We start from the raw sequence: 21,997 nt of genomic DNA, 5'->3' as shown, positions 1-21,997 counted from the left end.
TCCGATTAATTTGAATAAAAAAACATCCGGAGGAAATACGATTATACATAGTGCTATACGTATGTGGAAACAATTAAAACCCACTCTAAAATTGGATAATTTATCGCGGTTTCTCCCGATTGCAAATAACCCTTCTTTTAAACCGTCTGTTTTAGATAGAGGATTTGTCCAATGGAAACCCCATGGAATTAAAATTGAGGGAGACCTTTATCAAAAAGGCATTTTTCTCTAATTTCAGGAACTACAGCAGAAATACGAGTTACACGCTAATAATTTTTTTAGATATTTGCAACTTAGAGACTATGTAAAACTACACATGCAAGACTAGATTTAGGGGCCAGAAACCCTTGATGAATGCTTGAATAGACATCCCAATACCAATAAATTAATATCTTATATCTATAATATCCTCTTAGATACTGAGGTTCCGTCTTCAGAATCATACAGACGAGCATGGGAAGACGAGTTGGTTCAACCCATAATAAAAGACACATGGGATGAAAGCTTACAATATATAAATCACTGTTTGTTAAATGCTAGACACTCCTTGATACAATTTAAAATACTATATAGATTACATTATTCAAAGACAAAATTAAATAGGATTTTTCAAAATATTTCCCCTCTCTGTGATAAATGTCAATTTCAAGAAGCCAACTTAACGCATACCTTTGTAACTTGTATAAAACATTTTAATTTTTGGGCGGACATTTTTAAAATTATTTCTGAAGTTATCAATATCCAACTGGACCCAGATCCCAAATTAATAATATTAGGATTATCAGAACATAGCACAAACTTTACGATGTCAGAGTCTTGATTACAGTCTCATAACTGTGAAAAAATTAATACTAAAATTTTGGGGGAAACCAGCAGCCCCCACAATTAAAATGTGGATTACGGAAATGACTGTGACCTGGCATTTGGAAAAAATAAGATTTGTCTTAATTGACAAACCAGAATTATTTGTTAGAATATGGTCTCCATTTATTGAATTCTTGAAAAAGTGAATTGGTTTAACACAAAATCAGGGTTGAAACCTGAGTTTGGGATTGGATGAATAGTTATACTCAGCATCTCCTGGATCTATCTCCACAATCTTGTTATTGGTAATTTCCATTTTCGTCGTCTTTTTCTCTATTAGATTATAGTTTCTCTCATCTTTTTCTCTCTTTATCTTTATTCTTTAAAAAAAAAATTTTTTTTAAACTGAAGCTATGTAAGAAATCTGTCGCTTACTATTATTTGTATACATGCTTCTAAATTTAAAAAAAAAAAAAAAAAAAAAAAGATTTATGCTATTTGCGGATTGGAAAATCTCCCCTGTATTCCCAAATCCAAATTATTAATTTATGTTAAGAGCTAGTTCTCATTCTGAGCCCTGAGGAATGGAACTTGCATCTGAAAAACAAGCTCTGGGTTGCTTTCTTGTTACAGCCAACTTTCTGCACACACTATCACAAGCCTTTTAACGTGTGACCTTTAATCCCATTTTAAATAATTTCAAGAATGTTTTGAGGCATGTTATCAAAAGCCTTTTGGAAAAAGTCTGTAAATATCAATTTTTCCAGATTGTGATTTAATTTAAAACCCCTATCAATTTAGTAGTTATTTGTTTTAACAAATCTATGCAGCCTTTCTCAATCCAAGTGATGACGAATTCTATCCCTGATTATTCTTTCCAGGACATCCACCACTACTAAGATTAAACTAAAGATCTGTCATTACTTGCTTGATTCTGATTAAAAAAATTGAAATGGGAAGTAACATTTACAATTTTGCTGACAGCACTCTTAAAGATCATATTTGGAAGATTATAGCCAGGACCAGTATAATTTTTCCCATCATAATTCTCTTTGCAATATTGGACACATCCCATTTGATTTAAGTGCAGACTGCATTTGAATTACCTCCTTTACAGGTTTTAACCCATTTTGAATCTCAACTGCATTTTATTTTTTACTGAGGCTGTAGCAGGTTCTAAAGGCCAACATTACATGACATTTGAATGAATTATGTACATGATATCACAAACCTCTCTGGACTTCTACTGTTTCAACATTTAGAAAGTAGTCTGTTTCCATCATTGGATGCAAAATGGATGAATTCACATATCCCTTCATTTAAGCACTGTTTTTTATTTAAAGGACTGTGTTCCATAAATATTGTAATTCTAAAAGGGTTCTTTATATTTCCACCTTCATCAAAGGGTCGAGAACAGGAGCATACGTTTGTTTTCCGGTTAGATCATTCCAAAGCATGTAAACATTTATGGAGGTGTGCTGTGGAGAATCATGCCTTTTTCCGACTACGAGCGCCAACCCAAAATAAAGAGGAACGATCAGACTTACTGCGTTTGGGGTCTCGCTTTCGATTCAGGTATCATCTTGCAAATTTATTTTGTTCATATGTACCTGTTTTTATATTTAATGTAACACCTAACCAATATTTATTCCAGTGGTCGGACTGAATACGAAGCAACGCATAAAAGTAGGCTCCGGCGGAAGAGTACATTCGAAAGGCGGCCAAGCAAACGATATCCCTCAAGAAGGCACTCCACAATTAAAGGTATTAGTTGAGCTTTGTGGATCATTGTTTTTCAATTATTTTAAACTGGACATCTTAATTATATATTCACTTCAGGAATAGATATACATGCTTATCACACATGCTGTACAGATAAAAGATTACCATAAAAGATGACCAAGATTAATGATGACTAATTTGCATGCACACACAGATCTTTGTACAAGCAGGTTTCTATACATATAGCTTTCTTTGCGCAAGCATACCTGTGTCATTAGGTACTGAAGTGGTCTAGTCAGGCAAGAAACAGTTATCGAAAACGGGATCAGCAGTCACTTGCACAAGTGACTTCTCACACTGTGGGAAGCCAGTGAATAAATCACAGGGGCCCTGGCTGAGATATATGATTCATCATTATGTATTGGTGAGGTGCCAGAAGACTGGAGGTTTGCTAATGTTGTGCCACTATTTAAGATAGGCTGCAAAAACCAAACCTGGGAACTGTAAACCAATAAGCTTAATGTTTGTGGTAGGCAAGTTACTGGAGAGGCATCTGAAGGATAAGATATACATTTATTTGGAAAGATGGGTTGATTAGGGAAAGTCAGTATAAGTGCGGGAGATCCTCTCACAAATTTGATAATTTTTCCCCAGGTCTTTCACTGTATCTCGGTACTCATGATAATAAATTAATACCAAATTGAATATAGTTGTATACCGAAGTCTGGAGTAATTCAGAGGGTCAGGCAGCATCTCTGGAGAAAAGTAAAAGGTGACGTTTTGGATCGAGACCTTTCTTCAAACTGAGCGTCAAGGAAAGGGAAACGTGCGATAGAGATGGTGATATAGAGAGATATAGAACAAATGAATGAAAGATAAGCAAAAACATAATGATGATAAAGGAAACAGGCCATTGTTAGTTGTGGGCTAGGTGAAAACGAGTTACAGACAATGGAACTGGATACAGACTGGATATAGTTGTATCATGGGCTATGCTCACATTGGATTGAAACTAGTTCTGTTCCCTAACAAAGAAAATAAAGGCCCTCTTTCTTTATTCCATATTAGATTTTGCCCCTGACCTCAATTCTGAACGCATTTTGACTTTGCTGGTGTAATAGAATGTAAGCAATTTTTCGAGGATTTGGATCAATGATTGAAGAAAGAACACTTCAAGGTTACAAACTGTTTATTATAGTGAAATACAGGGGAAAATATTAATGAAGCAACTAATATTTGCAGGAAAAAAATTAGTGAAGCAACTAATATATAATACAGGAAAAAGGATTAATATAGCATCAAGTCTCATGCCCTCCTGCTGGTCATGTCTTCACTGATACGAGCGGTGGCTGGCAGCAATGAGTCTCATGCCACCCTGGCCATTGGGGCCTCATGGTTGTGATGGCTAGTCTGGAGTACTCAAGGATCCTGGCACCGTCTGAACCTGGTCCACGGAAAAGTCCCAAGAAACTCATTATAAAACTGCCTTGATGTATCAACATTACACTCACACAAACATCGTCTTGTGAAAATTCATCCTCTTTACGGCTGGAGTATGGTTCAACATGTTAATTTTGTAATTATCTTACTCGGAATGGGTTGTCTACATGAGCTGTACTAAGGTTTTTGACAAGGTGCCTCATCATAGACTAGTCTAAAAGGTTGGAGCACATGTGATAGAGGTTGAGCTGACCAACTGGATACAAAATTGGCATGAAAGTAGGAAACAAAAGGGGAGGGGGGGGGGGTGGAATGGGGGATTAGAGAGTTGTTTTTCAGACCAGAGGCCTGTAACAAATGGTATACCACAGGAATTGGTGCAGAGTCCACTGCTGTTCCTTATCTACATTTGTAAAAAGCTCATTCTAAGCTTCCCCAGTCTAGTTTCAGTCAATAAAATACTGAATCAAGCACTTAAGCAACTAAACTTTATTTTGGATAACAGTAATAGTTCCCCTATACAATACCTAACCAACGCAGGTTCGGTCCTTGTATCTGTTTGGCCAAGCCCTTCCAGCCTCGTGCAAGCAGAGACACTCCAAAAGGTCACGCAGTCCCAAGTGTTATTCCAGAAGATCGACATCGGACCACGTGGGAGCTACTTTTTATAGGTCCCCGAACCTTGAGGGGCCGAACTAAATGGGGGTGGTCTTTGTACAGTCCAATAGCACAAATCGATTACAACAGTACATGATGGACAGTTCCCCAACCCAATAACATAGTAACCAATACATTGTGTTCAAAAGGAGCTTCTAGAAAGAAGTTAACACAGGTGAATAATGCAACATGTGCCCTGAGATTCAGGCAACCCAGACAAACCTTAACATATCAACCGATCAACAACTATCCAAATAAGGCTTTGCAACATTAATTAAACTATGTATATCTGGTTCCCATTCTTTCACTGCAGCTCTTATCTAGGCCACAGAGAAACTGACACCCATTCAGCAGCTTGTCTCAGTTCTGCAAAGGCACATTTAACTTGACCAAAATGGCCTAGCAGTACACCAGCCCTTACTCAATTTTAATACCATGGCTGCTCCAATTTAGCCAGGATTAACATTCCTTCCTTTTATCATATATGATAAACCATCATTTATGATAACCTAATAATTAGATAATCAAATATACATGGGTGACTATTGAATTATCAATCTATTAACAACGACAAGATGATGTCTCTTCCTAGAATCTCATCAAGCTTCCAGTTTTCGTGGGGGTAGCTTCACAATTTCCGTCTGCTGAGTCTTCACCTCTCGAGTTTTCGTGGGCACAAATCCCATCCATCTGCGTTGTCAATCCCACTACTCCATCCATGATTGAACCTATAACCTATAATTCCTGAAAAACTTGGGACAAAGCTGTCATTCACGAGTCCTTTTTCTATTTACTATCGCTATTCTATTAATCATTCCTATCCTAGGATCAACATAATCAGCCCTCTCCGTATTCACACGATGTTCTTCAATGTGTATCTGATGATGGTTTCTCATATAAATTTCAGCTGGGTTCAGTCCAGATTTCCCTACAGGCCTGACTTATTTAAAGCAAACCATGAGGAATGTTTCAAATCAACCAAATTCAGTCTCAGCCTTCAATTTAATATTTTAAGTCTTGGGCCCGTCTCACCCTCTTCATTCCACAGCTTGTGGTCGATAACACAATTCAATCCAATTCCCGTGGAATTCCCAGCTGTTCAAATTTAATCAATTAATTTCCATACGTTGTCAATTTTATTATAAAGCCAATTAAGAATAATGAATCTAGGGACAATTTCTTTACACCTTGATAATAGGAGCTGCTTTACTATCAAGGGTTAGACAAATTTAGAACCACCGGTCAAATAAATCGACTCTGACGCAAGTACCCATTCCCCTATTATTTCTTCTAATTTAATAAGACTTTTCCTCCAGTAACTCTTTCTTAGGCGGTTAACTTTGGTCTCTTGAAGGGGGTTCTACTATTTACATTTCCTCTTTCTTAATATTTCAATGCCAACTCACATGTTCCCTGAATATTCCTCCATTTTACCAGATCTCCCCAAGTTCCATCCTTCCCTGATGTTCTTTGAATAACCCTTCCCATCTTTGGCTGTGTGTCTGGGAATGAGACAATAAAAATACCAAATTAATAATCAAATTTTAAATACTCCGAAGCCAGATCTCATGTCAGTTCCAAATCATAAACTTTAAAGTCCTTCCAATTCATCACTATACAATTTAGAGATCGAATTCAGAATTTTGTCAATTTATTTCTAATGACTAGAATTTAGGCGCAAAGTAGGTGTCTCCGAACCACAGAGGAGTATTCTAATTGGTGCTTGCCCCAATAATCTTCAGAGGTTGTTTGTATTTCTTTAGAGAGTTTCAGATGTTGTTCTCTTCTTTTCCCTTCACTGGTGTCAAATGTTATATTATGTTAAAGTTGGGCACTAGGGTAGGTATCTTCTTCTTCCTCCTCGATGTTAGTTCCAAAGGAGTAAGAATACCAAGGAGCAACCTTCTTTATTTGTTGGCCTTTCCCAGATGATATATTAAAGGGACAGGACAGTATAATTTCTTCTTCGTTGTTGGTTTTTGTCTCTGGGGGGCTACCTGGATGGAGATAATGGATGAGCTGTGTCTTCTGCCCGTTTTTGAGGGTCCACATACACTTTACCTCACTTCCCAGATAGTGGCGTTGTAAGTGACGCTGTCCTGCAGGCACAACAACTTTGTAACAAATTAGTATAATGGCTCCTATCCCTACTTTCATACCTCCTGCGCAATAAATTCATTTCTTTCCCCAGTGCCAGTTTAGTTCCCTTCAGTTCTTATCTTTTTTGACACCAGCTACTTTGTCTCTACTTTAATATTCCTTCCTTTTGGTGAAGTTTCTCAATCCCAATCAGCTTCTTTGTAACTCTCCTCCTGGGATTCGAAAAGGGCGGTGTTCTTTCTTGTTCTGATAATTTATTATTATTTTCCTTGGGCCGTCTTAATGTCATGAGGATACCCTCAGATTTCACCTTTTAGGCTTTGAGGTAAGGGTCATCTTACTCTGTCCACACTCTGGACTAGCTGGCAGATCAGGGCCACCGGAAAAGATTGGGCTGCCAGAATACTTGGTTCTCTGCCCCCCGATCCTCTGGCCAGTGTTCTCTTCCTCTATCTTCAGGGTCCCAAGTATCCCTATATCCATCTAAGATCATGTGGTCCTCTTCTTTGACCCCTTCCTCCTCTATGTTCCCTCATAGGGCAAGCTCTGCTCCTGTGTCCCGTTTCCCCACAGATGTAACATTGATCGGGCCTCACAGTTCTGTAGTCTCTCCAATTAAATTTAGGGAAAGTAGGCTCTCGAATAGGCATGTCCCTCAGGTAATCAGGACGGATCCATGCCTTAAATTCTTCCTTTTCCTTCGATGTCACTTCCAGTTTCCGAATTCTTAATACTGGTCTCTGGAGGGATTTAGTTGTTGTTGAACCAGGTTGCACTGGAGCGGTGACGTCTGTAGCCCAGGGATAATCTGCACCTACTGCAGTATCTAATTCTAAAAGCAGATTATGTACCTTCCTACATGGAAATTGTCTACGGGGCATTCGCTCCATTTCCATAATATCGGGGATTTGTTCCGATCTTATAATCTTACCGATATCAGGATCAGCTATTTCACAGCCCCCTACTGTCTCACCCTCAGAGAAACTGCTCTTTCTGCTAGTGGAATCTCTATACTTTAGGAATGATTCCTTTACTTCTCCAGTTGGTCTTTTAATTAATTTTGGCACCCACTGCTGAGGAACCTTCCCTGATCTAGCTCCCTGATCCTCCACACTATCCTCTGCTGGTGAAGCAATCGTCGGAGCTAGAGAGTACTCTCCCGATTTGCCTGCTATGGATTTAAATTTAGTGGGTGGAGTCGAAGATGCCGCTGACTCCACCCGAGCCCCTTGTTCGCAAGCTGCGCAAGGTGTTTTAGAACTAAGAACATGAGAGGGGTGAGAGGAATGCTGTGACTCTATTCCGAAAAAGTCTGCCCATTCTTTTACATATTGGGCTTCTCTCCCCTCGAGATCCACGCTAACCGCTGCGCTTGTACTAAACTTGATGAGTTTAACTTTAGTCGGCACCTCCACTTTAAGAGCCATCGTAGTCATTTCCTCTTTAAAAGTCGGTGCACTTTCCTGCTCCTGCTGCTGACTTTCAATGTCTCTCTCTTCCGAAATACCTAGAGAAGGACCAGCTCTCTCTTCCTCCATCCTCATCCCTAGGTTGGACGCTGCCATTCTTAAAGCAGAAAGCAGAACGACTTCTTTAGTTACCTTTCCTTCAATAAAAAATATCTTCCATAATTTAATGAGTTTGTTCCCTTCTTCACTATCCCCATATCGCCTAATAATTTTCTCTATGTAGGTTATTCCTGTTACAGACTTTAGCCCACCCATCGGCCAAAGTTCGTTCCCTCAGACTTTATTTAATTTGCCCAAAAATTGCCTTAGTCTTTCTGCCTTCTGAGGAATCTTATCGCAGATTATTCTCAATGGACATCCGGAAATATTTGTTAGGTCCTTCTCCAGACTATTTCCCATCCTCCTACATAATCGAACACAATACAGATAAGTTTCAAGGTACTCACACCTCCTCTACACTCGCTCCTTCCTTTCAGACTCCAAGGCTACTGAGATCACTTTCACACAATAGCCAACGTCTAACAGATTCACACCTCTCACACAATCGTACATTCAGTCAATCGTTTCATTCAATCGCTCAGTTGAATCACTCTACTCAATCGCTCTTCAATTGTTCTACTCGATTACCCTTCAATCGAGCACTCAACTTTCTTATCAACTCAATCTTATTCACAATCACTCATTCAATTTTCAGCCTGTAAAAGAATTTCAGTCTCCCAAACTAAGGCTCTTAATATTTAAATCTTCTAGCAGCAATCTCTCCCACTCAGAACACTTTAAGGTTACAAAGACAAATAAACCCGAACCATGCAAGCAAAACTATAATCAAACAAGAAACTATTCCCCCAATTACAAGTAGACAAAGACACATCCCAATATACACGACAAGCATACGATTAATCACCCACTAATAAATCCTCCTAGTGGCGTACTCGGTCAACGGAACGATCCCACCCCTGACACAGCGATCGAAAGAATTCTCTCAGTTACTCTTCGCTATCAGGTACTAATAAACAATTGATCAGAGGGTTACTACTCACGGTTGATCAGCCGCTATTCGGGATCGATCTCAAACACGCTGTACAAACTCCGAAGTTCTATATACACAGAATTCAAATTCTACCGTACAATCAGAACTTCAATATGAACTTCTGTATTTAGATACATTGTATTCTGCAAATTTAAGCTCGCTCTGTTCCAACCAATCAGTTTTGGTTCGTACCAATGTACGTATGCGGGTTCAAATTCAAATTTATTCGAAAATGAAATTTCGAATGGACTAGAGTATTCCCAGCCAATCTATACTCTAACCACCGAGCTAACCAACCTAAGTCATCCCGTCAAATGGGCTTGTTCCTTATCACCTGCTTGGCACCAGATGTCATCCCGCCAATCGCATACCAATTCTGGGTAGGGCTTCTAACCCAAATCTAACACGGAATTTGGCTTTGCCAGCAGCTGCAGCTACCAAAGGCCCTACCAAGTATTAGGGCCTCTAACTCCACTTGTGTTTTATGGGCTCTAACCCAAAGGAGTGCTATCATCCCCCCCCCCCCCCCCCGTGCTTGCTAGACACAGTTCTACGATCTTGTTGGGACCCTTTCCCAAGCCCAATGATCGATCTGCTCTGACTAGCGAAGTGCCGAAAATCAATGCAAAAACCGCACCGTGGCGCCGATTTCTGCACTCGCGATCGGGACAACTCCACATCCTTAATCGCAAACTTGTGGTTGGGGGTTCGTTGAGATCCCAGACGAGCCCCCAAAGTAAATAGCTCTTTCTAAGCTCCCCCCAGTCTAGTTTCAGTCAATAAAATACTGAATCAAGCACTTGAGCAACTAAACTTTATTTTGGATAACACAGTAACAGTTCCCCTATACAATACCTAACTACCGCGGGTTCGATCCTTATATCTGCTTGCCAAGCCCTTCCAGCCTCGTGCAAGCAGCGACACTCCAAAAGGTCACGCAGTCCCAAGCGTTCTTCCAGAAGATCGACATTGGACCTCGTGGGAGCTACTTTTTATAGGTCCCCGAACCTTGAGGGGCCGAACCAAATGGGGGTGGTCTCTGTACAGTCCAATAACACATATCGATTACAACAGTACATGATGAACAGTTCCCCAACCCAATAACATAGTAACCAATACATTGTATTCAAAAGGAGCTTCTAGAAATAAGTTAACACAGGTGAATAATGCAACATGTGCCCTGAGATTCAGGCAACCCAGACGAAGCTTAACATTTCAACCATTCAACAACTATCCAAATAAGGCTTTGCAACATTATTTAAACTGTATATCTGCTTTGCATTGACCCAATGAGTTCCATGCATTTTACACCTCATTGTAAGACTATTGCAGATGTCCCATTCTTTCTCTGCAGCTCTTATCTAGGCCACAGACAAACTGGCACCATTCAGCAGCTTGTCTCAGTTCTGCAAAGGCACATTTAACTTGACCAAAATGGCCAAGCAGTACATTAACCCTTACTCTATTTTAATAACATGGCTGCTCCAATTTAGCCAGGATTAACACATTAACGATTTGGATGTGAATGTACGTGGTATATTTAGTAGGTTTGCGGATATTACTAAAATTGGTGATATAGTGGACAGTGAAGAAGTTATCTACGACTTCAGCAATTGAGCTTACTGGCCGTGGAATTGTAAATGGGGTTTAATTTGCATAAATTGCATGTTGGCAGGACAAACAGGACAGGGCTTGTGCAATAAATGGTAGGGTCCTGTGGAATGTGGTGAGAACAGAGACCTAGGGTTGCAGGTACATTGGTGTGAATAACAGGAGTTCTGACATCATGCTACAGCTCTCCAAGATATAGTAAAGCCACATTTGGAGTACTGTGTACAATTATGGTGACCCTGCTACATAGGAAGGGTGTCATGAAACTGGAAAGGATGCAAAAAATAATTGACAAGGATATTACTAGGTCTGGACTGTTTTAGCTATTGGGAGAGGCTGCATAGGCTGGATCATTATACCCTGGAGTGCAGGAGGCTGAGGGAGGTGACCTCATAGAGGTTGATAAGTTTGAGGGGCATCAATAAGGCGGACAGCTGCACTCATTTCCCCAAGGTAGCAGAGTCAAAAATCAGAGGGATTAAGTTTAAAGTGAAAGGGGAAAAGATTTAAATGGATCAGAGCAACTTATACCGAGGGTGCTGCATACAGGGGAGCCAGCTGCAACAAGAAGTGATAGAAGTGGGTACAATTATGACATTTAAAATCCACTAATGGGTAGGGAAGGTTTGGAGGAATATGTGCCAAAGCTGACAAGTGGGACAAGCTTTTTTGAGAGGATCTCTGGAATTCTCTGCTCCACTGGGTGGTGATGTCCAGATCACTCAATGTATTTAAGGTGGAGATTAATATTTGAAAGATCAAGGAATTGAGGATTGTGGAGAACTGGCACAGAAGAGGAGTTGAGGCCAGCATAGATCCTATTGAATGGCGGGGCAGGCTTCAGGGATCTGGTAGCTGTGACTCCTATTTCCATTTGTCTTGTGAAATGTGGAATATTGCCCAACTGCCTTTACATTGCAACAGCTAATAAGTTGTTCATGCCTTACAGGTTCAATTCCAGTAAAATATGGACACACCAGGTTGGAAATATTTCTTTCTTTTTAAATATTAAGTGGCATGACAGTAATCCCAAAATTGTATATTCCTGACCTAGGAATAGCAATTGTGCAGTAATTTCATTCATTATTTGCATAATATTTGGATCAGTTGTTCCATTAAATAGATGTAACTGTAATGAAGAGTAGAAACAGACCTGCAGATGCTGGTAAATACACAAAATGACAGTACCGGAATAACTCAGCAGGTCAGGCAACATCTCCGGAGAACATGGATAGGCAGTGTTTCGGGTTAAGATCCTTCTTCAGACACATTGAAGAAGGGCCTCAACCCAAAACATCACCCATCTATGTTCTCCAAAGATACTACCTGACCTGCTGAGTTACTCCGGTACTTTGTAACTGAAACAAAATTTAATATTGAAATTGACAATTAATGTCCATGTGTGAAAACATTCTGGGATGTAAATAATGAATATATTGAAATTAACTGTTAAATACTTGTAAACAGACCTTGATGTACTGTGTTCAAGAAGGAACTGCAGATGCTGGAAGATCGAAGGTACACAAAAATGCTGGAGAAACTCAGCGGGTGCAGCAGCATCTATGGAGCGAATGAAATAGGTGACGTTTCGGGCCGAAACCCTTCTTCAGACTGAAGAAGGGGTTCGGCCCGAAACGTCACCTATTTCATTCGCTCCATAGATGCTGCTGCACCCGCTGAGTTTCTCCAGCATTTTTGTGTACCTTGATGTACTGCGGATTGACTGCTTTCATGTTCAGAGCAAGAAGTAAAGTAATAAGCGAAACTTTATCTCAATTGTATCCTTGGTGCATAAGAGTGAAGTAATTTTAAGATTCTGTAATGGATGACCAATCTTTACTTGAATATTTAAATATAGCGATGTTGCATCACTGTAATTTAAAAAAGGAAAGCATTTAAATCAAAATGGATTCAGTACTGCTTCCACTGGAATGTGGTTCAAAAACTGGAGCAAATTTAGCTTTGTAATCTGAAAATATGACATTTGTGGGGAATTCATTGCTACCTATAATCTTAATGCGGTATATTCAGGTTATTACCTTAATGTAAACAGTAAAGGAAAATTAAAAAGAACGATGAGGTGCTAGAAGACTGGAGGTCTGCTAATGTTGTGCCTCTATTTAAGATAGGCTGCCAAAACCAAACCTGGTAACTATAGACCGATAAGCTTAATGTTTGTGGTAGGCATGTTACTGGAGAGGCATCTGAAGGATAAGATATACATTTATTTGGAAAGATGGGTTGATTAGGGAAAGTCGGTATAAGTGCGGGAGATCCTCTCTCACAAATTTGATCATTTTTCCCCAGGTCTTTCACTGTATCTCGGTACTCATGATAATAAATTAATACCAAATTGGATACAGTTGTATACTGAAGACAGACACAAAAATCTGGAGTAACTCCAGCGAGTCAGGCAGCATCTTTGGAGAAAAATAAAAGGTGACGTTTTGGATCGAAACCTTTCTTCAAACTGAGCGTCAAGGAAAGGGAAACGCGAGATATAGATGGTGATATACAGTGGCTTGCAAAAGTATTCATACCCCTTGAACTTTTCCACATTTTGTCACGTTACAACCACAAACGTAAATGTATTTTATTGGGATTTTATGTGATAGAACAACACAAAGTGGCGCATAATTGTGAAGTGGAAGGAAAATGATACATGGTTTTCAAATTTTTTTACAAATAAAAAACTGAAAAGTGTGGCGTGCAAAAGTATTCAGCCCCCTTTACTCTGATACCCCTAAATAAAATCCAGTGCAACCAATTGCCTTCAGAAGTCACCTAATTAGTAAATAGAGTCCACTTGTGTGTAATCTAATCTCAGTATAAATACAGCTGTTCTGTGAAGGCCTCAGAGGTTTGTTGGAGAACATTAGTGAACAAACAGCATCATGAAGCCCAAGGAACACACCAGACAGGTCAGGGCTAAAGTTGTGGAGAAGTTTAAAGCAGGGTTAGGTTATAAAAAAATATCCCAAGCTTTGAACATCTCACGGAGCACTGTTCAATCCATTATCCGAAAATGGAAAGAGTATGGCACAACTGCAAACCTACCAAGACATGGCCGTCCACCTAAACTGACAGGCCGGGCAAGGAGAGCATTGATCAGAGAAGCAGCCAAGAGGCCCATGGTAACTCTGGAGGAGCTGCAGAGATCCACAGCTCAGGTGCGAGAATCTGTCCACAGGACAACTATTAGTCGTGCACTCCACAAATCGAGCCTTTATGGAAGAGTGGCAAGAAGAAAGCCATTGTTGAAAAAAAGCCATAAGAAGTCCCGTTTGCAGTTTGCCACAAGCCATGTGGGGGAAGGTGCTCTGGTCAGATGAGACCAAAAATGAAGTTTTTGGCCTAAATGCAAAACGCTATGTGTGGCGGAAAACTAACACTGCACATCACCCTGAACACACCATCCCCACTGTGAAACATGGTGGTGGCAGCATCATGCTGTGGGGATGCTTTTCTTCAGCAGGGACAGGGAAGCTGGTCAGAGTTGATGGGAAGATGGATGGAAGAAAACCTGTTAGAGTCTGCAAAAGACTTGAGACTGGGGCGGAGGTTCACCTTCCAGCAGGACAACGACCCTAAACATACAGCCAGAGCTACAATGGAATGGTTTAGATCAAAGCATATTCATGTGTTAGAATGGCCCAGTCAAAGTCCAGACCTAAATCCAATTGAGAATCTCTGGCAAGACTTGAAAATTGCTGTTCACAGACGCTCTCCATCCAATCTGACTGAGTTTGAGCTATTTTGCAAAGAAGAATGGGCAAACATTTCAGTCTCTAGATGTGCAAAGCTGGTAGAGACATACCCCAAAAGACTTGCAGCTGTAATTGCAGCGAAAGGTGGTTCTACAAAGTATTGACTCAGGGGGGCTGAATACTTTTGCACGCCACACTTTTCAGTTTTTTATTTGTAAAAAAATTTGAAAACCATGTATCATTTTCCTTCCACTTCACAATTATGCACCACTTTGTGTTGGTCTATCACATAAAATCCCAATAAAAAACATTTACGTTTGTGGTTGTAACGTGACAAAATGTGGAAAAGTTCAAGGGGTATGAAAAGTTTTGCAAGCCACTGTAGAGAGGTATAGAACAAATGAATGAAAGATAGGCCAAAAGGTAATGATGATAAAGGAAACAGGCCATTGGGCTAGGTGAAAACAAGTTACAAACAATGGAACTGGATACAGACTGGATATAGTTGTATCATGGGCTATGCTCACTTTGGATTGAAACTAGTTCTGTTTCCTAACAAACAGAAAATAAAGGCCCTCTTTCTTTATTCCATATTAGATTTTGCCCCTGACCTCAATTCTGAACGCATTTTGACTTTGCTGGTGTAATAGAATGTAAGCAATTTTTCGGGGATTTGGATCAATGATTGAAGAAAAAACACTTCAAGGTTACAAACTGTTTATTATAGTGAAATACAGGGAAAAGTATTAATGAAGCAACTAATATTTGCAGGGAAAAAATTAATAAAGCAACTAATATATAATACAGGAAAAAGGATTTACAAAGCAACAAGTCTCATGCCCTTCTGCTGGTCATATCTTCACTGATAGGAGCAGCGGTCTCTTTCTGTTGCATCGCTATATTTAAAAAAAGAAAACATTTCAATCAAAATAGATTCAGTACTGCTTCCGCTGGAATGTAGTTCAAAAACTGGAGCAAATTTAGCTTTGTAATCTGAAAAAATTACATTTGGGGGTGAATTCATTGCTACCTATAATCTTGATGTGGTACATTCAGGTTATTACCTTAATGTAAACAGTAAAGTAAAGGAAAATTGAAAAGAACACTCATTTAAACCTTATTAGATGAGATTGAGGTGACATGTCTTGTAATTTAAAAAAAAAGGTACATAGCCTTGTTTGCATCATTATTGAGTTTGTTGCCTTTGGAGATCTGGAGTGGATAAAAAGGCATATTTTAGTATCCTGGAACCTAAACCATAAACTGTAACTGTGCGCAATTCAGATGTACATTGTATATTTCCCGTCTTTTCTATTATTTTTGAAATTTTTGGTAATAGGTTGTAGTTTATGCTGTTATTGATTAGACTCAATTTCTTGTCCCTTCTTTCAGTGCACAGAGCAATGCAGGAATTTGTGGATATCAGGTAAAACGTCACTTTATTGAGTAAATATTGAACAGCTGATAATATGTGCTTAAAATGATAAACTCTACTGAACGTTTTTCCTTCCATTATTTATTATGTAAAAGAATATGTGTGTTTATGATTGTGTTTATAGTTTGTTTGGTTGTTTGTCTTTTTGCACAAAAGTCTGCGAGCATTGCCACTTTCATTTCACTGCACATCTCGTATGTGTATGTGACAAATAAACTTGATTTGACTTTAAAATGGTAATAATTATCCACTTGAATATCTGTTTTATAGGCTCCATATATGTGCAACATTCCCCCTGTCCAGCACCACTGGCATTCCAGTAATGTAAGGTCAGTCAATCTACAGCTTAAAGATGTAAATCTTATCAATTTTATATTTAATTTTATCAATAAATTTATTCTACATCCATAGTCAGTTCAGTAACCTGGATTGTGCAATGTATCAAGAGATACTTAAAATGAAAAGAGCTTATTGTTATATTTGCCAAATTTAGGTCAGCCGGTTGTATATTTTCTAAAATGTTGTTTGGAATGAAGTTCTATATACAATTATGACCGTATCAGTTCATCAAATGATATTGCTTTTAAATGTTAAGTACTTTGAGCAATAAATACGTTGCACACCAAAGAATAGCTGCAATAAATTAATAAATGTCAAATATATAAAAAATACTACGAAGCCTTTCCTTTTGTATTGTGAATTAAATAGTCAAATATAGTTTACTGATGGATTGTTTTTGGTTAAAACGTTGTTACAGTGCTTTGTTTAAAAAAAAACGTTTCTGTTGCTGGGAATTATCTTTGCTACTTTGCTGTTTATAATCATGTGGTGAAGGGTCTATGATCTTTTACGTTGTTTGGTGGAGGGAAAGACGTGGTAGCGCAGTTCATCAATTTTACAACTATCCTTCCAAATGGCTCACTCTGGTGTGTATGTGTGTGTGTGTGTGTGTGTGTATGTATGTGTGTGTGCATGAGTGCACCACTGAGTGCTGTTTGTGTAATCAGGAAATTTGATGCAGTTTTGAACTGATGGTTCTGACAAGATCACTTTTAACTCCTTGAACTTGTTGCTTATTAATTTGGTATGTCAGTGATGAGATATAATAGTCCATGAACCCATTTCAGGTTTTAAAGAAACAAATAGTTTGTTTAAAGGGATCAATCAGTATGTATGGAATTTATGGGAGCCCCAAGCCTTTGGGAAGGAATGTTCTTTACAAGCTGAATTTTGCATGTCCCTGCATGTGCTGGAAACTGACTTGTCTCACTTTGCAAATCTCTAATAACAGCTTCAATCTGCAGATTGTTCAACGCATGACGTTGTAGTCTTGTGCTCTGCTACTCACCTTGAAACTGATGTTAGCTATATTAGAAGCTTGTACCTATACCACTGAAGCTCTTGGGGAGAAAGTTGCATTTTAACAACTATTCACATTTTATTTATTGTTGTCTTCCATCTCTTACGTTCTTATTTCCCCCTCATTTCAAATCACTTTCTATCTCATTTTCATTTGATCAGTAACCATGTATGTTATGTAAAGTTTCATCTCACTAACTGCTCACTGTGCACATGGTACAGGCCACCACCCCATGATGTCAGGCAAAAATATTACAACCGGACACCATCATCGGAAGGAAATGGGAGGAACGCAAGATATGTTCAAGAGCAGAATATGAAGAACATGGGAGGCAGGAAGCATAGTGTTGACCGAGATAAACTCATGACTGCACTTTGAAACCTTGACAGAGTGTTTGTCCCATCTATGATTTGGAATCCTATAAATCCCATCCACCCAAGTTATAAACCTGAATTGTGAAGAAAAAAAATTCAAAAGTGAAGAGAACCACATTTTTCAAACTTGATGTACAGTTTGACATCTCTACATACTATGAAGATGCTAATCTCTTCAGTGTGTTATATTAAAGTTGTCAATATTTCTATGAAACATTTACAAGACCATTTTGATTGCCTGGATATTCTTGATACATAATGCATCATACAAAATGAGTAGTTTATTTCTTTCATGGACCAGATCTGTGTTTGGGACGGAGGTTTGGGCAGAAGAAGGATTTGCAAAGGTTGGGCAATAGCTTATGCAAAATCTCATTGTCAGAAGCTAGTGGATTTAAATCAGACTTTAAGATAATGATCGGAGAATCCAGATATGCTTTCCTCAATTATACTGCCGTGTTTCTTGGAATTTTATTTGAAGTTTTACATTGGTAGCTCAGTATTTTTTGTTCTGTCCTAAGGTGCATGTTACTGGTAATGGGATAAACTGTATCTGGTTATTAGCATTGTCAGTTTATCCTGATTAATATTTAATTAGTTGTGATTATTAATCAAGATGCCTTCAGTTTGTTTTTATACTTATGCTCCATTCTTCAGTGGATTGTCCATATCACTTATCCTGGTGACAAGAATGTAGTCAAGCGGAACTACCACTGAGGCCCCTGCTTGTACGACTTTTTAACCAGCTAATTGATGATGCCATTTACAAGGAAAGGCCCAAAATAAATAAAAATATTTTGGGAGCATTCTTTTCAGGTTCCAAGAACTAAAGTATCTGAATGTATGCGTTATGACTTGCACGGAATGGAGGTCACAAATTCAGCCTGTGTTAATTACATTGATACCAGTAGAAAGTTTATGGAAGGTGTTTCAATTGATTTAATTCTCAGTTTCCAATGCTTGTCCAATTGATGTTTATTATGACCCTTGCTGAATCTATGTGCAAGGACTGAATTTGTCTCAACTGTGATACCCCTTCCCTTTGATGGGAACACTTATTGTATAAACATACATGAAGAATAATCATTTGGGCAATTGCCTAGCTTTTGGCTTCTGTGAAACTGAACTCTTGCAAGAATTATCAGCATTTCTGAATATATTTGCTGGAGATTTAAAGAGACGGATCGTTCTCTTTGTAAGGAAGCATGTAGTTTTAACTGTATTTCCTATTGGAGCTAAAGTAAAAAATAAAAAATAGAATCAAGTAGGCTTGTAGCCTGAAGCAGTGTTTTGGAATTTTGCCTTGCCATGTCATTTTAATTAAAAAAATCAATTACAACAAACAAAATTCACGTCTTCTGGCCAGCTGTTGTGAATATGACCATTTAAATATGGACCTGATTGAATTCTTACCAGAAGAAAAAAAGCACTAATGATTGTGGGCCTATTGCTGAATGCAAGTTCCAACAAAAAAGTTTTTCTCTATGATTTAAGGAAGCAGCGTTTTGTTACAATCATATTAGCATGATTTACTACAACAATCAGTTGGTGCATGCCTATATTCTAGGTTAAACAATGCTGTGATCTGTCTTTATATTTATTAGAGCTAATGGGAATTATTCAAAAGTTAGATGATATGATTTGCTTATGAGTGTGATAACTAATATCAAATGATATTAGTGCAATGGGTAAAACATCATTTTCTTTTTGAAAGTCTTTTAATTTGTGCCTGAAGAAGCCTAGATTGAATTAAAGGGAAACTGAGCAAACTTTCCAAATATTTGTTGCTAAATTGTATATGATCTGTCATCTTGCATATAGTGCAATATCTCAAAAGTTTTAAATAAAAATTTTCTTCCCTTCCATCCTTGCAAGCAGTCCTGTGCTACATGATGACTATTTGGTGAGCAATTTAATTGAACATTATTCCTTAGTCATCAATTCATGATAGTTAATTCTTCAATTATAACCCATGGTGTTTTGAATTGGGATAATGATATAAAAACAATCATATAATGGTGTTTTGACATGTTAGCTTCTAAGATGCATCAAATTGATTGTTCAAAAAAAGTGTGTGGGGTAGGGTGGGAATTTTCCATTGATTGTAAAACAAACTTATTGTATAAAACATAAGTGTTTTATGACCAGAATCTGCAGCTCGCCACATTCAGAAGTTAATATTTCATCATCTCTCAGAGAGTTAACTAAATGAGATCCAGTGGAAGCACAAGTACAATCAATGTGGGTTGTAATGTCCCTGGCCTTTAGTGTGTTTAGAATTAGATTTCATAACCTCATATTTATCTGAGCTCACAGGCTTTTGGCAGCAGAGATGACTTTGAACCTTATTCCTCTTCTCCTGAACAAAGTCATCATTACAGTTTGGAGACCCGAGTTCTCATTCTCTCAAAACTGGTTGAAGCTGGAATAGAAGTGAACTTCGTTATTTGTTTGTTTATTTTAACGACTATCTCGAACATTTTTGTTTTATAATCAAATTGTCTACATGAGGCTATTTTTTAAATCAAAATAACTGATGTTCACATTATAATTATTTCCTTGTATTGCATACACCTCAACTTTATTGTGCATGCTGGGCAGAAGCATTCTGGTTTCTGTTGATTTGTTTCTAGTGATGGTAAGCATCGATGTGAAGTGTATAGCTGTCGATTAGGAGCTTGAGTTACTTCCTGTATGAAATATTGGAAAGGGTAATAATTTATTTTAAAATAAGAACATCAGATAATTATAATTTTAGACACTACAGCTGTCATCATTAAGCCTATTTATCATTAACTATTTATTATGATAAAATGACTGTTAAGGTGCAGTTTCTTCAAGTGAAGATCTGAACAATGATATAAAGCCATCCAAAAATGTTCAGCCATTAATTAGAAACTTCAGGTAAACAATAACGTGAAACTTAATAATGTTCACCAGCACTGTGTCTCTCCTTTGCTTTCTCAACTTTTCTGCACACAGACCGTTTTCTAAGCACTTGTGTTTAGTTTTTTATTCTTAAATGCTTCACTGATGCAATAGACAATAGACGCAGGAGTAGGCCATTCGGCCCTTCGAGCCAGCACCGCCATTCACCGTGACCATGGCTGATCATCCACATTCAGTACCCCGTTTCTGCCTTTTCCCCATATCCCCTGACTCCGCTATCTTTAAGAGCTCTATCCAACTCTCTTGAAAGCACACAGAGAATTGGCCTCCACTGCCTTCTGAGGCAGAGAATTCCACAGATTCACAACTCACTGTGTGAAAATGTTTTTCCTCATCTCCGTTCTAAATGGCTTACCCCTTATTCTTAAACTGTGGCCCCTGGTTGTGGACTCCCCCAACATTGAGAACATGTTTCCTGCAGATGAAAAGGGTTACTGCTCCTTCATGGCATCCCCTTCCTACTGAATACAACCATAAGTACTCTTGGAACGTTGTATGAATATTATTCACACTGATCTTTCTAAGCAATAGTCCAAGACAGCTGCTGACTCTCTGAAATTAGTCTCTTCCCTTAAAATGCTTTGTCACTTATTATTTGAGCAAGATGAAACTAAAGAACAGGAGCACTGGAGAAAATAACAGAATAAGTTGGGGAAAGATTAAGAATTAAAATGTGACAATTCATGCAGTTATCATTGATTAGGCTTGTAAAACAGTGAATACATGCTCCACATTAATTTTGACTGATACATAATGCAAGAAGTGCAATGACAAATTTGAGATCGCATTCTTTTCAGATTAGATTAAGAAAACTCCAAATGTCAGAAAATACAGATAATTATTTCTGAAAATAATTATGCAGTGTATTGGTACATTTACAACATAACAGCTGCTTCTCCTATCATTGCTACAATACTGCCTTAATATCATGGAATTTGGTGTTAAAATCTAGTCAGATTCTCATTCTACGGAGTTTCTTGCTGACATGCCTTATTACAACACCTAATGGACCAGAACTGTGCAGGTGGTGAAGACAGAAATTACATTTGTTTTAAGATTAGGAACATTTGGGGAAATGCACAAAGAAAAAAAGAGCTTTTTAGAATACGTATTATTTTTCTCATTTCCTTTGTTGTTTTGCAGTATTTGAAGTACATTTACTTTTTGGCGATTTTGAATGTGCAGAGATCTCATGAAGAAATCCACTTATTTTTTAAGCAGCTGGTCAAGGATATGTTGTACTGGGTCCTTACCAACTTCGATATCTTCTTGACTTGTCATATTTTGAAACATGCAATGGAAGTGTTTAGCTTATCATTCTTCAGCCTTACTTGAACCT

General features: G+C 38.3%; 1 protein-coding gene across 1 annotated transcript in view; it reads left to right on the top strand.

Annotated features, from left to right (window-relative positions):
• epb41l4b (erythrocyte membrane protein band 4.1 like 4B) overlaps positions 1-21,997 on the top strand; it is a 244,302-nt gene that overhangs the window by 106,537 nt on the left and 115,768 nt on the right. The window contains exons 11-15 of the mRNA XM_033049625.1: positions 2,210-2,379; positions 2,459-2,568; positions 11,783-11,813; positions 15,933-15,966; positions 16,246-16,304. Coding sequence (XP_032905516.1) covers positions 2,210-2,379; positions 2,459-2,568; positions 11,783-11,813; positions 15,933-15,966; positions 16,246-16,304 — 404 coding nt within the window. The remainder of the gene's footprint in view (positions 1-2,209; positions 2,380-2,458; positions 2,569-11,782; positions 11,814-15,932; positions 15,967-16,245; positions 16,305-21,997) is intronic.

Source organism: Amblyraja radiata, chromosome 2 (assembly GCF_010909765.2).
Source record: "Amblyraja radiata isolate CabotCenter1 chromosome 2, sAmbRad1.1.pri, whole genome shotgun sequence".
NCBI lineage: Eukaryota > Metazoa > Chordata > Chondrichthyes > Rajiformes > Rajidae > Amblyraja > Amblyraja radiata.
The sequence above is the reverse complement of the archived record's forward strand: the minus strand, read 5'-3'. Positions and strand labels throughout refer to the sequence as shown.